The sequence below is a fragment of the Callithrix jacchus genome, chromosome X (assembly GCF_049354715.1).
Source record: "Callithrix jacchus isolate 240 chromosome X, calJac240_pri, whole genome shotgun sequence".
In the NCBI taxonomy this organism is placed as follows: Eukaryota; Metazoa; Chordata; class Mammalia; order Primates; family Cebidae; genus Callithrix; species Callithrix jacchus.
This window is the reverse complement of record NC_133524.1, coordinates 65270622-65286965: the sequence shown is the minus strand read 5'-3', so window position 1 is coordinate 65286965 and position 16344 is coordinate 65270622. Positions and strand designations below refer to the sequence as shown.

General features: G+C 38.8%; 1 protein-coding gene and 1 pseudogene across 10 annotated transcripts in view; both read left to right on the top strand.

Annotated features, from left to right (window-relative positions):
• Window positions 1–16344, top strand: part of OPHN1 (oligophrenin 1) — a 426354-nt gene that overhangs the window by 382357 nt on the left and 27653 nt on the right. For 8 of the 10 annotated variants that reach the window (XM_078363585.1, XM_078363584.1, XM_078363579.1 and 5 more), the window contains 2 exons: window positions 5820–5967; window positions 14570–14893. In XM_078363585.1, coding sequence (XP_078219711.1) covers window positions 5820–5967; window positions 14570–14893 — 472 coding nt within the window. The remainder of the gene's footprint in view (window positions 1–5819; window positions 5968–14569; window positions 14894–16344) is intronic. The other 2 variants (XM_078363581.1, XM_078363582.1) reach the window with 1 other exon arrangement.
• LOC108589840 (phosphoglycerate kinase 1 pseudogene) lies at window positions 7039–8840 on the top strand (annotated as a pseudogene).

Sequence of the window (16344 nt, the reverse complement as noted above, 5' to 3'; positions counted from 1 at the left end):
AATAATTCTTGTTGTGGGGACTGCCCTGGGCATTGTTGGGTGTTTACCAGGATCTCTTGCCTCTCCCCACTAGATGCCATCCCCCCTTCCACACTTATGGTTATAAATATTTCCACAGATGACATGAAATGTCTCTTGGGAAACAGAATTACCCCCATTTGAGAGGTTCTATTCAAAACCAAATGGAAGGGTACTCGAGCAGGGGGAGATTTAAGCTAGACAAATACTCATGTACATTTATCAGTTGATCATGATGACAGCCATACTCATAGACATGATCCTCTCTTGGCAGATTAGACAACTGAGGCTCCAAGAGGTTAAATGACTTCCCTAAGATGACAGAGGCCATAAGTGATAGAGCTGGGGTTTGAACTCGTGTGTTAGATCCCTCAAATTTAGTTTTGTTCTTCAGCAACAACAACAGATATTTTAGAGGGATGTCCTTGTTATTATGTTTTTAAAAATCAAAATAAACTTAAAGTTCAGCACAAAATTTTAAATAATATAGACGTGTATAGACTAAAATAGGAATGTTTCTTTTGACATTCCTGTGTAATCCTATGCACTTTCCCAGAGGTTATCATTGTGATTGTTAACAATTTAATGTGTGTGCTTCTAGACCCTTTTCTTTGCAATTATAAATGACAAAGGACAGTGCATGCATATACACACAAAGCTATTTTTGAATAATAATATCATACTGTATATAATATTCGACTTTAAAATGTTTAATCTTTCCACCTTAGTTCTTATAAATGTACATCACTATCTTTTAACAGTTGTGTAATATTCCTCAGGGGGTGAACCACAATTTATGTAACCTTCCCATGTTAATGGTTATTTATGTAGTTTTATTATTTTCTTAATGGTACATGGAACTTGTATAAATATCAGTGTGTGTATGTGTCAGGATTTCTGCTCAATAGGGGTTCTAAAAGTAGTGAGCTCAGAGGACATGCCTATTTAAAATCATGATTGCTACTACCAGATTCACCCCCAATATGGCTAAACCAAATCACCCTCCCAGTAACAGCTTATGAAGGTGATTGTTTTTACCCACTTCTTTGTCAGTTTGGGACAATATCAATTTTTCTTAATTTATCAGTCTAATAGGCAAAATGAATTGTAGTTTTATAATTATTAGTGAAGTTGATTTTTATGTTCACAAGCTATTTCATTTTCTTTTCCTTTGCATGTCTTTTTCAATGCCCATTTTTTCTGTTGGCAGTTAGTCTTTTTCTTACTTACTTGATATTAACTAATTTATTATATGTTTTACAAATACATATTTTCCCCTAATTTATTGGTTACTCTGAGACTTTTTTTTTTTTTTGAGACGGAGTTTCGCTCTTATTACCCAAGCTGGAGTGCAATGGCGCGATCTCAGCTCACCACAACCTCCACCTCCCGGGTTCAGGCAATTCTCCTGCTTCAGCCTCCTGAGTAGCTGGGATTACAGGCACATGCCACCACGTCCAGCTAATTTTTTGTATTTTTAGTAGAGACGGGGTTTCACCATGTTGACCAGGATGGTCTCGAACTCTGAGACTTTTTAATGGTATCTTTTGCCTTAAAGAAATTATAATGTTTATAAGTCTAGGCTGTCACTGTTTTCCATGATAGCTACTATGTTTTTGTTTTGCTTAGGAAACCCTATTTGTGTTGTTTTATATTTTATAGTAGAACTCTAATGTGGAAAATTGACTATTCATTTGGTAAAACTGGAATTATCTCTTATCTCACACCACACACAAAAATAAATTCCAAGCAAAATATATATCAACACGAAAATTAGGAAATAGTACATAGAAAAATATTTTCATGATCTTATTACAGAGATATTGCTAAAAAACATTTGTGAGGAAAAAGGTACTCTTCAAACTGATGGTGTGAGTATAAATTGTTATGATCTTTCCTTAACTAGCTTTATAAAGATAAAGGGCTATAACTGCATGTTTAAAGTGTATGATTTTATAAGTTTTGACATATGTATACACCCATGAAACCATCACCACAATCAAGAGAATTAACATATCTATCATTCCCAAAAGTTTCTCCTTGTCCCTTTCAAATCCTCCCCTCTCCAACCTACCCCCACACTATACTCTTCACTTAAGGAAACCACTCATCAGTTCTGTCAGTATAATTTGTGTTTTCTAAAGTTTTCTATAAATGGAATCTTGTAGTATATACTCTTTTTTTGTTCTGGCTTCTTTCGTTCAGCACAATTTTTCTGAGATTAATTTAAGTTGTTATAATAAGTCCATAGTTCATTCCTTTTTGTTGCTGAGTAGTATTCCATCATCTATACCACAATTTGGTTGTCTATTCACTAGTTAATGGACATTTGGGTTGTGTCCAGTTTGTGTCTGCTGCAAACATTTGTGTACAGTCTGTATGATTATATGTTTTCTTTCTTCTTGAGTAAACCATGAAATAGAAATGACCGGGTCACATAGTAATTATACATTTAATTTTACATGTAAATGCAAAACTCTTTTCCTAAGTAATTGTACCATTATATTTTCTGGAAGAGACTATAAAACTCATGTTAATTTTGTATGTGTTTTGTGAAATCCTCCAGTTAGAGATTTCTTCTTTGGAAGTTTTTAAACTCTGAATTGAAATTTGTTAATGGTTATAGGACCTTCAAATGATCTATTTCATTGGGTGGTTTTTTTTAAATTCATTATGACATTGTATGATTTTACATTCCCATCAGCAATGAAAGTTCCAGTTCCTCCATATTCTTTTCAACTTGTGGTATGGCCAGTCATTAAAAAATGTCAACCATTCTGATAGGTGTACAGTGGTATCACATCATGGTTTTAACTTGCATTTCCCTATTGACCTAATGATGTTGAATGTGTTCTTTATTATGTTTGCCATTTATATGCTTTCTTTGGTAAAGTATGTGTGTAAATATATTTTGCTTATTCTTTAAAAACTGATTTACTTTTTTTTATTTGAGTTTGGGAGTCCTTTATATTATATATATATATATATATATATATATATATAAAGCAAGTCCTTTATCAGACATATGATTTACAGATATTTTAACTCAGCCTGTGGTTTTTCTTTTCATTCTTAACAGTCTTTTGGAAAATCATAAGTTATTAAATTTGATGTTCAGTTTATTGATTTCTTTCTTTTATGAATCATTGCATCTAAGAAATCTTTGCCTAACCTAAGATTACAAAGAATTTTTTCTCCAGAAATTTGATAGTTTCAGCTTTAAAATTTGATTATAGTCCATTCTGAGTTTGTTTTCTTATGTGGTATATGAATTCAAGTTCCTTTTTATTTTTTGCCTGTGTAGGTCACAGTATTCCAGTACCATTGCTATCCTTTTTCCACTGAATTGCCTTTGTAAAATATGGAAGTAAATTTATCTATATAAGTGTGGGTCTATTTTGGGCTATTTTGTTCCATTGATCTATTCATCTATCTTGACACCAGTGCCACACTGTCTTAATTATTGTAGCTTCATAATAAGACTTGAAATCAAGTAATGGTAGCCTTCCAACTTTGTTTTTCTTCTTCAAGATTGTTTTGGCGATTCTAAGTTCTTTGCATGTCCCTGTACATTTTTGAATCAGCTTGTCAATGTCTATATACAGTCTTACTGATATTTGTGTTGTGTTCCATCTGTAGATTAATTTTGGGGTAATTTATATCTTAACAATATTGAGTCTTTCTACCTGTGAACAAAATATATTTCTGTTTATCTAGATTTTCTTAATATTTCTCAGCAATATTTTGAAGATTTGAAGATTTTAGTGTACAACATCTTTTTGGCACTTTGCCCTACAAACTCTCACTTCCTTGGTTTCCCACACTCCCAACTCAATCTTCTCAATGTAGGGATACTACTGGGCTCCACTTTGGATTCCCCTCCGTGTATTGTGGCCTGCAAAACTCCAAGCTGGGACAATCATAGGGCTGACCTCATTGGTTTATTTTCTGTCTCTCAGGATTCACTGTCCTTCACTGCTGGATTTTCAATGCCTTTAACACTATTGTAGCATGTATTTTTCCTAGTCTTTTTTTGTTTGTTTTTTACTTGTTTCAGGCTGAACAAGGAAAACTAGTTTTTGTGCCCTATCTTGGCCCCGGAATAAGAAGTAGCTGTTAGTAGTAGCATTTTAGTAGTAGTAGTAGTAGTTAATAGTAGTAGTGTTTTTAGGTGACAGTTTGGTTTTTTACATTAGAATTGTAAATGTATTTGTCTTTTGACTCAGCAATTCCAGTCCCTCTTCTAGGTGGTAGAGATAGAGCAGTGAACATGACAGGCATGCTTTTATATTGTATAAAATCTAGCTTGGAGACAGACAGCAAACAAAATCAATAAGTATAACATGTTCTATGTTAGAAAGTGATAGGAAATGCTGAAGAAAAAAAAATTAAACACGGAAGCGAGATAGGAAGGGTTGGGTAGAGGGAGGCATGTCAATGTTTTCAGTGTGTTGACCTGGAAGGGCTTACAGAGAAGAGCATATTTGATTAGATATGTGGAAGATCTGGAAGAATGGATATCTGGAGGAAAATCAGTCTGCGTGAAAGAAACAGTCAGTGCAAAGGCCTCATGTATTTGACGAATAGCAAGGAATATTTGTAACAACTACAATAGTGTTTGAGCAGATGCTCACGAAATGGTAGCTCTTTAGACTATTATTACTAATGATGGTGGAATTAGGAATATGACCTAGAACTGTATGACCTCAACATTAATCTGCTTGCTGTTAAGTTACATTTTTTCTTTATTACTATCATGATGCATATACTCATGGCTTGTGCTTGTTCATGCATTGTTTCTTATCATTGTCCAGCTTTTACACAGGTTTGCCTTGTGTTCTCAATCATGTTATTTCCATGCCTGTGTAGTCTGTGTTAACCCTTGCCTCATGGGATACTGAGCTCTGACATTTCTCTTTACACTAATCTTTGGGGTTCATTTTTCTAGTCTCACTGGCTAGACAGTGGTCCCCTTTCTCCATCACATATGTGTGTCATCCCAAAGTGTGTGCATCCTGGCTGAAAGGTAGGTCTCCATGGAGACTGAAAAATCCTTAGGTACACATGAGACATTGTATAAAAATTCTAATCACAGCTCCGTCTGCATTTCTTCAGCACTTCTTATAGCATCCAAGGCACTCTGTTGTTGCTTTTTAATTTTATTACCTTTTTGTTGAATAGGTAATGTACCACGGCATGAAATTATAAAAGAACAAAGTGACATAGGAGGGAAAACTCAATTGTTCTCCCTCTATTCCCCAGCCAATCATCATTCCTACCTTGAGACAATGTAATCAGATTCTTTGGTATCCCTTCAGTACTATTGAGGGCGTATGTATCTATGGGCATGTAGTTGTGTTTAGTCTCCTTCCATGTCCCACTCCCACCCACAGAAGGCACCTCAACAGCCCCTTTCATTTCATTCTTACCACACCCTATGAAGTTGGTAATGCCGTCTGTATGTTACTGATGAGAAAGCCGAGGCTCAGAGAACGGAGGTAACTTGTCTAATGTCTCCCAGGAAGGAAGTGTAAAATCCAGGACTGATGCCATTGTTTACATGCATTTTTTCTTCCACAATGAGAAGTGCCAGATTGTGTACCTTGAGCATGGTAGGATATATCTAAACACTGACTGGTAGCTAGAGTGATTAAGAAAATCTCTCTGATTCTTTGAGTCTTATTAGTATGCATGTGGTAGACTCTAAATATAAGGCCAGCAGTCATCATCTGGTGGATAGCATTTAGAAGACAAAAACTTCATCCAATTATTCTCTAGATATCTTCCTTCTTTCTCCGCAGATCTATTTAGGTCCACCTGAGGAAAGTGCTGCACCCCCAGTGCCTCCGCCTCGGGTGACAGCAAGAAGGCACAAACCAATCACGATTTCAAAGCGCCTGCAGCGGGAAAGGACGGTTTTCTATACTTCTCCCCTGGATGAAAGTGAAGGTCAGTACTGAGATTCACCCTTAGCTTTTGAGTGGTGATTAGATACAAAGAGGATGTCGAAGGACAGAAGTGTTAGCATGACCACTTTTCTCTCGATAAAAGTAAACTTTTCCTGACTCCTGAGCTTAAAAGCAACCAGGGTTTGTAGTTTGTAGTTTGTAGGGAAGGCTTAATTCCCTCTCTGAGCACAAACTACAAACCCAGGCTTGATAAGATGGCAATGAACTTGTAAAGGAAGTTATCATGTGGAGGATTCCCATAAGACCAGTGGAAGATCCAAGGTGTTCTTAGATTTATGCCCAATACATTGAAATGAGTGAGCAAGGTGAATGTTGGGAAATTTTAAATTCAAATATAATAAGTATGGATTAGATAACTACTATGTGCCAGTTACTGTGCTAGGTGATATTAAGATATATTGCCTGGCCTCAGAGGAGAAGTGGAGACATAGATAAGTGAACAAATAAATAGCTTCAGTGGAATAATTGCTAATGTGGAGATGATACCCATTCTAAATGGGCCTCTGCCCTCACTACTCCACTAAGGCCACTTTTGTCAGGTTTGCCAATAATTCCCATGAGGCCAAACCAAATAGCTACAACATTGTTCTCATCATACTCAGTTTGTGAGTAGCATTTGACACAGTTGACTAACTCCTCCTTCTTGAAACGCTTTATTCATTTGGCTTTCAAGATACCAGATTTTCCTTTAATCTCACCAGATAATCCATCTCAGTCTTCTCTCCTGGGTTTCCTTCTCTTCCCAACTTGACACGTCAGAAGGTTCCAGGGCTTTTTTCTTAGTCCTGTTCTCTGTTCGTGTTCTTTTCCTGTGTGATCTCATTAAGTTTCATGGTTTTACATATCATTTAAATGCTAAAGATGATTTTCAAATTTATCTAAGAATGGTATCTTTTCTCTTTTGCCATACCAAATTTCTTGCTCAACTGTTCTTCTTGGATGACTCATGGGCATCTCAATTTACACTATGCAAAATGTAACTGTTGATCCCCTACTCTTTCTTAACCTGCTCCTCCTCTGGTCTCCCCCATCTAAGTAATTGGCAGCAGAAGTCATCCAGTTGCTAAGGTTAAGAACTTTGGAATCATCGCGCCATTGCACTCCAGCCTGGGTAACAAGACTGAAACTCCAACTCAAAAAAAAAGAACTTTGGAATCATCCTTGGTTAGCCCTTTCCCTTTTTTCCTTCACATTGAATTCATTAGCAATTCCTGTCAGCTCTACTGCACATTATATGCTAACTTCTAATACTGCCCACTGCTTCTATTACTGTGAGCCACTATCATCTCTTACCTGGTATCATTGCTTGCTTTCTTCCTTGCCTATAATTCATTATCCCTGGCAACCAGTAACATGTACATTCTTTAAAATATGGAAATCAGGATTCTGCAAGCCTCCCAAGTGCATGTCAGCAGCGGTTCCCTTGGTGTCTGAATCACTGACCTCTCTACCCCACTGTATTTCCAAAATGTGGCTTTCTAATAAGCTGACACTGGACAAGCTGCAAGTAAAAGGGAAGCGGGTCATTATGAGAGTCGACTTCAGTGAAGAAAACCAGATAACAACCAATCACAGGATTAAGGCTACTGTCCCAAACATCAAATTCTGCTTGGAAAATGGAGCCAAGTCAGTAGTTTTTGTGAGCTACCTAGGCTGGCCTGATGGTGTCCCTATGCCTGACAAGTACTCCTTAAAGCTGGTTGCTGTAGAACTCAAATCTCTGCTGGGCAAGGATGTTCTGTTCTTGAAGGGCTGTGCAGGCCCAGAAGTGGAGAAAGCCTGTGCCAGCCCAGCTGCTGGGTCTGTCATCCTGCTGGAGAACCTTCGCTTTCACATGGAGGAAGAAGGGAAGGGAAAAGATGCTTCTGGGAACAAGGTTAAAGCCGAGCCAGCCAAAATAGAAGGTTTCTGAGCTTCACTTTCCAAGCTGGGCATGTCTATATCAATGATGGCACTTTTGGCACTGCTCACAGAACCCACAGCTCCATGGTAGGAGTCAGTCTGCCACTGAAGGCTGGTGGGTTTTTGATGAAGAAGAAGCTAAACTACTTTGCCAAGGCCATTGAGAGCCCACAGTGACCTTTCCTGATGATCCTGGGTAGAGCTAAAGTTACAGACAAGACCCAGCTGATCAATAATATGCTGGACAAAGTCACTGAGATGATTATTGGTGGTGGTGGAATGGCTTTTACCTTCCTTAAGGCACTCGGCAACATGGAGATTGCCACTTTTCTGTTTGATGAAGAGGGAGCCAAGATTGTCAAAGACTAATCCAAAGACTAATGTCCAAAACTGAGAAGAATGGTGTGAAGTTTACCTTGCCTTTTGACTTTGTCACTGCTGACAAGTTTGATGAGAATGCCAGGACTGGCCAGACCACTGTGGCTTCTGGCATACCTGCTTGCTGGATGGGCTTGGACTGTGGTCCTGAAAGCAGCAAGAAGTATGCTGAAAACTGTCATTCGGGCTAAGTAGATTGTGTGGAATGGTCCTGTGGGGGTATTTGAATTGGAAGCTTTTGCCTGGGGAACCAAAGCCCTGATGGACGAGGTGGTGAAAACCACTTCTAGGGGCTGCATCACCATCATAGGTGGTGGAGACACTGCTACTTGCTGTGCCAAATGGAACATGGAAGATAAAGTCCACCATGTGAGCACTAGGGGTGGTGCCAGTTTAGAGCTCCTGGAAGGTAAATTCTTTCCTGGGGTGGATGCTGTCAGCAATATTTAGTACTTTCCTGCCTTTTAGTTCCTGTGCACAGCCCCCGAGTCAACTTAGCATTTTCTGCATCTCTACTTGGCATTAGCTAAAACCTTCCATGTCAAGATTCGGCTAGTGGTCAAGAGACGTACTGCCAGGAACCTTTAAAGTGTTATACAGCATCTCAGGTCATCTTTACTGTACCCTGATTTGCCTACATTCTTCAAGATCCCGTTTGAATTTCTTAGTGACTAAACTACTGTGCATTCTAGAGTTCATATATTTATAATTTGCCTGTTTGAAAAAGTGAGCTTAGTTCTCTTTTGATGTAGCTTATTCTGATTAACTTTGTAACAGGTTGACTGCTCACCGTGGAAACAAGATGAAATTCCATTCGTAGGCAGAGAGATAAAATTGATGATTCATTAAGTAAACAAAAAAGTGTCCCCTGAAATCGTGGAAAAAAATGGAAATCAGATGACATCATTCCTTCTGTGCCAAATTTTCAGTAACCTCCCTTCATATCTAGAATAAAATTTGCAGTTTATTCTTCATTATGTGACTGTTGCTTATTTCTCTGACCTTTCATTTCTGAACTTTGTTCTCTCACTGTCTCTTGCTGTCTGCTGTAATCTCATTGGTCTTGCAGATCCTCATATGTGTGAAACTTACCTAACGGCCTTTACATTTGCTATTCTCTTGGCCCTAAACATTCTTCCTCCAAAACTTCACAGGGCTCACTCTTTCATTCAGATGTCTACTAAATGCCATCTTCTCAAGCAACCTTTTCATAACATTCTACTTAAATAGTTCTTTCTCCTCCTCCAATCACTCTATCCTTTATACAACTTTATGCTACTCATGTCTCCTGCTACTGTTTGTTCACGTGTTTATGATCTCTCTTTCCCATTAGAATGTAAAATCTATTTGATTACCAGGCCCTAGAACAACTCCTGGTACATATATCATGTATTCAGTAAATATTCTGAGAATGGAGATTATCACTTAGCTTAAGGGATCAACTCTTTCAAAAAGGAGGTGAGCTGGCATTCGGGAGAAAGTAGAAGGGAACATTGAATGCCTGTCTGTTGTTCCATAGTCTCATTTTTACAGAATGGATTTATTTGTTTACTTAGAGTCTCCCCAAATATAAACTCTATTCCAGTAGAAACTTGTTTTTTTCACACCGTATCCACAGCACGAAAACAGCACCAGGCATATAGTAAGTCCTTAATAAATGAGTGCAAAAAATGAATGAACTGGGTGTCAGTAGACAGAAGGTCTAATTTAATCCTGGCTACTAGCCAGCTGAATGACTTCAGCTAGTCACTTCCCCTCTCTGGGCCTCAATTTGTCCCCTCTGTGCTGATGAGGACTTTGGACCAGAAGATCTCCAATGAGGTTACCCAGTCTAGACATTTATTTTGTATTTTTACCTTTTTTAAAAAACTGAGATAAAATTCACATACTATGAAATCCAGCCTTTTAAAATAAACATTTAATGGTTTTTAGTATATTTTGTGCAACCATCTTATTCCAGGACATTTTCATCATCCCAGAAACCCCATACTTTTAAATGTACTCCTCCCCCAACCTCTGACAGTTAGTGATCTACTTTCTGCCTCTACAGATTTGCCTATTCTGAACATTCCATGTAAATGTAATCATAGAATATGTGGATTTCTGTGGTTGGCTTCTTACTCTTAGCATAATATTTTCAAGGTTCATTCACATTGTAGAATGTATCAGTACTTCATTCTTTTTTATGGACAAATAATATTCCTTTGTATAGATGTAGCACATTTTATTTATCCATTGATCAGTTGATGGTCACTTGCATTGTATTCATTTTTTGGTTATTATAAATAATGCTGCTGTGAACATTCATGCACAGGATTTTGTATGGATGTCTGTTTTTAATTATCTTGGGTATATACCTAAGACTAGAATTGTAGGTTATATGGTCAGTCTATATTAAAATGTTTGAAGAATTGCCAGTCTGTTTTTCAAAGCAGCTGTACCATTTTACTTTTCCACCAGCAATGAATGAAGGCTCCAGTTTCTCCACATCCTTGCCAACATTTTGTATAGTCTGTCTTATTTATTCTAGCCATCCTATGTGGGTCTGAATCATAATCTTACTTAATGTTCAACACTCCTATGTGAGGTAGGTATGTTGAACTCTCTTTTATAGTGAAGGCAATGGAAGCTCAACGATGATGAGTAGTTTCCCAACTAACGCAGCTACTAAATGGCAGAACAATTTGCACCCATCTGTCTTATCCCAAGGCTTATTTATTTACTATAATATTGCATATCCTGTAACCTGTCTGAAAACTGTTCTGATAAGAAACCAATCCTACTTACCAGTAGCATCTCATTATCTTACTCTGAAATTTGTTACCCCTTTTGTATATAGTATGTCAGTGACTCCTTTTACCCTCGCCATGGACTCCATCACACTTCCATAACTAAGCCCTGATTATTCCACTTCTTTAACCTCTCTTGAATCTGTCTCCCTTTTCTGATGCAGCTCTAGTTTGGATCCTTTTCATCAGCAGTCCCCTAGCTGGTCTCTCTGCCGCCTGTCTTTCTGGTCCAATCTACTTTTTGTAATGAACCCAAAGGGATGTTTACAAATGCATATTTGATAATGCCACTTCTCTCCAACTCCAGTCCTCTGTTCCCCAAAATCATTGTCCTGTGTGACTCAAAGGCAGAGTACATACTCTTTATGAAGAGAGAGTTCATTGCTCTGTCAGGTAATGAAAGTTCAGTGCCATCCCCTTTCCCTAACCAGCCATCCATTTCTATAGGAAAACACATAAATGAGCCTCAGGAACTTCAAAGAACTGGGAGTGAATCAGGATCAGACATGAGCATGGTATTCCTGAGCATGGCATTCATGGCCTTCAAGAATAGGCCCCAACCTATTTCAACAACCTCACCTCCAGCTACCCACACTTTTTCATCTATAATTGGTCCCTATGCTCAAGCCAAACCAAACTTTTTATTATACTTTCTTAGGCAAACTATGATCTTTCACTCCTCCAAGATTTTTGTTTGAATGCCTTTTCTACTTTGCTCCATCTTTTGGAATTCTTCAAGGCCCAGATCAAAAGTTGCCTCTTTTCTAAAGACCCTCTCTAATCCTTCCAGTCAGTATTAGTACTGTCTTACTCCTAGCATCAATTTGCATGAATCTGCTTGTATTGATTTATTTCTATTACTGAACTAGTGTGTATCCTCTCAAAGCTTCTCCCCACCTCTTACCCACCCATAGAAGAGAGGCCTCCACTTTAATGGTTAGCCCTGTGCCTATTTATGAGGCCTCTCTGTCTGATCCTGATTTACTCCCAGTTCCTTGAAGTTCCTGAGGCTCGTCCATGTGTTTTCCTATAGAAATGGATGTCTGGTTAGGGGAAGGGGATGGCACTGAACTTTCATCACCTGACAGAGCAATGAGCTCTCTCTTCAAAAAGTGTGGACTCTGGAAACAGACTTCAAGATTTGGAACTTGGCATTGCCACTTAGTAGCTTTGACATGGATACTCTGTGTGCCTTAGATTCCTTATCTGTAAAATGGGGCTAATAAGCATGTACTACTTTATAGAGCTGTTTTGAGGATTATATGAGATAATCCAGGTAAAGCACTTAGAACAGGGCCTGCCTTGGTGTAGGTTCTCAAATAATGGTGTGTGTTATCTTCATCACTATTATTCTCCTTATTACTATCAATATCACTATTATCATTATTTTTATTCATCATACCCCAGAACCTAGAAATAGTTTCCCTGCTGAAAGGCCTAGCTCCAAAGTCATCATGGCTTCTATCATTACATTTCCTATTTTCCCAAGCCAGCAGAAGACACTTTTATGTGGAAGATAGCGACCTCTCTACGGCTGTATATGTGGATCCTCTTTATAAAAATTGGCCCTCTTGAGATGGTGATAATACTCTATGGCCTGTATGGCACAGGCAACTCTTGATGTCTTCCCTAAGGGAAAGCAGAGATGGAGTCTCTCAGCCAGAAGAAAATATTCAGACAGGAACTTGAGATGTTGGGCTAAAGCAGGGAAAGAATTTATGTCATCGTGCACGTTCTTTGGAGAGCGTAGATGTGCTTGAGTTACTCCTGAGTGTTGTATGTTTAAAGATGGCCTCTGTCACAAGGTATGTCCTGGAAGCCAGAGGCTCTAGTTACTTGGCACTCTTGTGCTCATGTTCATGCCATTATTTGTGAGCCTTTGGTTAATTTTTTTGTTTGATGGCCTCTGATTGCACTTGCACTAGGGTTAATAAAAAAGGGCTATGTGTGTACTTTGGGATGAAATTAGGGAGACTGCAGGGGAATTACCCTTGGTTCCAGCCCCTTCGGCAGTGGCATCAGTGATTAGTGGCAGATTCCCAAGGAGAATAAAACTGTCTTGGGGCAAAAGTCTTTGCAGCAAGACTTCCCCCATGGAAACTCTTGCCTCACTGCCCACCCGCCACATAATAGTTTAAATAATAACCACCAATTAATGAGTGTCTGTTATGTGCCAGGCACTGAAATAAGTATGCCATCTCCTGTGATCCTTACCACAACCTCATGAGACCGGTATTCTTATTATTCCCATTTTACTGAGGAGAAAATTTGAGGTACAGAGAGAATAGGGAACTTGTCCAAGGTCTCACAGTTGGTAAGAAGCAAAGCTGAGATACAGACCTGGCCCGCTGGCTTCAGGGCCTGCATTTCTTTTAACATTTTATTATGAAGAATTCCAAATGTAAACAGAAATTGAAAACAAACATATTGAACTCCCCACATTTCAGCATTTAAAAACACATACCCAGTCTTATTTCATTTATACCCCTACCCCCAACCTATTCATCATGTCATTTCATTTGTAAATGTTTTAGTATATATCTCTAAAAGAAAGGAACTCTTTAAAAAGCAAAACCACAATATCATCTTCATACCTAAAAGAAAACAAAACAGTGATTCCTTAGGATCAGCTATCCAGTCAGTCTCCACATTCTCCTATTATCTAATTTTGTTTTTTAAAAAATCAGGATCTAAATAAGATCCATGTATTGCAATTGGTTGATATACACCTCAGGTTTCAATTTGTTGGCAGAACCTCTCTTCTTAACTACTACACTCTTAAGTTTTTTATGCTTATGGAAGGTGTCGGTTTCTTTACAGCAGGCATTCTCAATTTGGGGTTTATTGTCAGCTTCATAAGGCTCTGTGAATCACTTAAAAATTAGTTTTCAAAATTTTCGCTATATTTGTGTGGGTTAATTTTTCTAGAGAGATGGTCTCTGGGTCTCATTAGGGTCTCAAAAGCTTTAAGTAAGTCTCAGAACCACTGAAAAACATGTACTAATGTCAGAGGAAATTGTAGACCACAAAAGCTGGGGGAGAACAGTTGGAGGTTTCCTTCCGGGTTGGAGAAAGAAGTTAAAGTATGTTATACTGATTAACTTAAAATTTGAAAGAGCTTAACAAAATACTTTTCAGAGAAATGGTTAAGAATTAACTGATGATGTCTTCATTTGCAAAGTATACAATATGCCATTGATTGGGGACTTTAAGTCTCTTTTGAATGGCATATTCCTTTAATAAAACCTCTTGGTTTATTGTGGCTTATTGACTTGTGGTGATAAAAATCATACTCGGATCTTGAATTCCCTATTTGGATTGGATCTGTGGCTATACATGAACTGGAAAGGGTAGAGAATGATTTTGTAGGAGATAGTTGGTTTGTGCCACAGTGATACAACTACTCTGAAAATGTATACAAATTTTCAAAATTAAGTATGTATTGCATGTATCAAAATGAAAAAGTTTTAAAGATTATCATTAATCTTCCCTCTTTGCACCAACTTTTCCCAGATGAAATCCAACGTCAAACACCAAATGGTATGATCACTAGCAGCATAGAACCCCCCAAGCCACCACAACACACCAAACTACCTATTCAGAGGAGTGGGGAAACTGATCCTGGGAGGAAGTCCCCAAGCAGGCCTATTTCGGATGGCAAGTTGGAGCCCTGCCCAGAGGTGGATGTGGGGAAGTTGGTATCAAGGCTACAGGATGGAGGGACCAAGACTACCCCAAAGGCCACCAATGGACCCATGCCAGGCTCTGGGCCCACCAAGACCCCCTCTTTCCACATAAAGAGACCAGCTCCCCGGCCCCTGGCCCACTACAAGGAGGGTAAGTGCTTGGGAATCCCATGGGAGCCAGAGTTGAACCTAGCTACTTTACACCTTGAGATCCTTCTGAGTTTGGAGAGATATTTAAGTGGAAATCTGTTCCAGTTTACTACCACTAATACTGGAACCATAGGCAGGATTACAATAACCAGTCACAATAATCACTAGAATGTAAGGTCTGTGAGAGCAGGGATTTTTTTACCTGTTTTGCTTACCTCTGTATCCCAAGTGCTATGTGCCTGGCACTGTACTAATTGCTGATATACTATTTCCTTTTTTTTTTTTTTTTAGAACATAGCAAGAAGTTATATTTCATTAATTATTTTTAAATTTTACTTTAGGTTCTGGGGTACATGTGCAGGTCATGCAGGGTTGCTGCATAGGTGCATATATAACCAGGTGGTTTGCTGCCTCTATTCCCCCTTTGACTAAATCTGGCATTTCTCTGCATGTTATCCCTCCCTACCCCCTGCTGTCCCTCTCCTAGCCCTTCCCCAACTGCCCCCAGTGTGTGATGCTCCTCTCCCTGAGTCCATGTGTTCTCATTGTTCAACACCTGCCTATGAGATGATATACTATTTCTTATCCTCCGAATCCCACTGTGAAGAATGTATTATTCTTAATTTTTTTTTTTTGAGACCGAGTCTTGCTCTGTTGCCCAGGCTGGAGTGCAGTGGCATGATCTCGGCTCACTGTAGCCTCTGTCTCCCAGGTTCAAGTGATTCCCTTGCCTCAGCCTCCTGAATAGCTGGGACTACAGGCACTCGCTATCATGCCCGGCTAATTTTTGTATTTTTAGTAGAGACAGGGTTTTGCCATGTTAGCCAGGCTGGTCTCGAACTCCTGACTTCAGGTGATCCACCTGCCTGGCCTCCAAAGCGCTGGGATCACAGGTGTGAGCCACCACGCCTGGCCAAGAAGGTATTATTCTTGTTTTTTGGGTTTTGTTTTTAGGTTAGGAAATGGAAGCTGCTGTAGATAAGTGACTTGCCAAAGATTCACACCTAGTAATTGGCATAGCTGGGATATAAATCTTAGCATGTCTCACAGGCACCAAAGTCTGTGTTCTTTGCACTGAGGCAGAACAATCACTGTACCTTTCTATAAGAAGCTTTGAATCTGTGCACACTTGTTTTCTTATTCTTGCTTTCCAGTTTGGGAGAAATAGGGACAAAGGGGCACGACTTCTGCAGAACTCTGGACTTTTGAAATTTTTACAAGTTCAAGGTGTGGCTGATTTCAGAAAATTTAATTAACTATTACATATAGAGACTCATGTTGAGAGATTGGGGCTAATCCAGTAGGGGGTTTTAGGGGACATAATTCTGTGAAGACAGTAAGGCATAATGGACAAAATAAGGATTTGAGTATCAGAAAGGCTTGGATCTAAATCCTGGCTCTTTTACTTTATAGCTTTAAGGAATTTCACAATATAGCAAAATGTAAAACCTT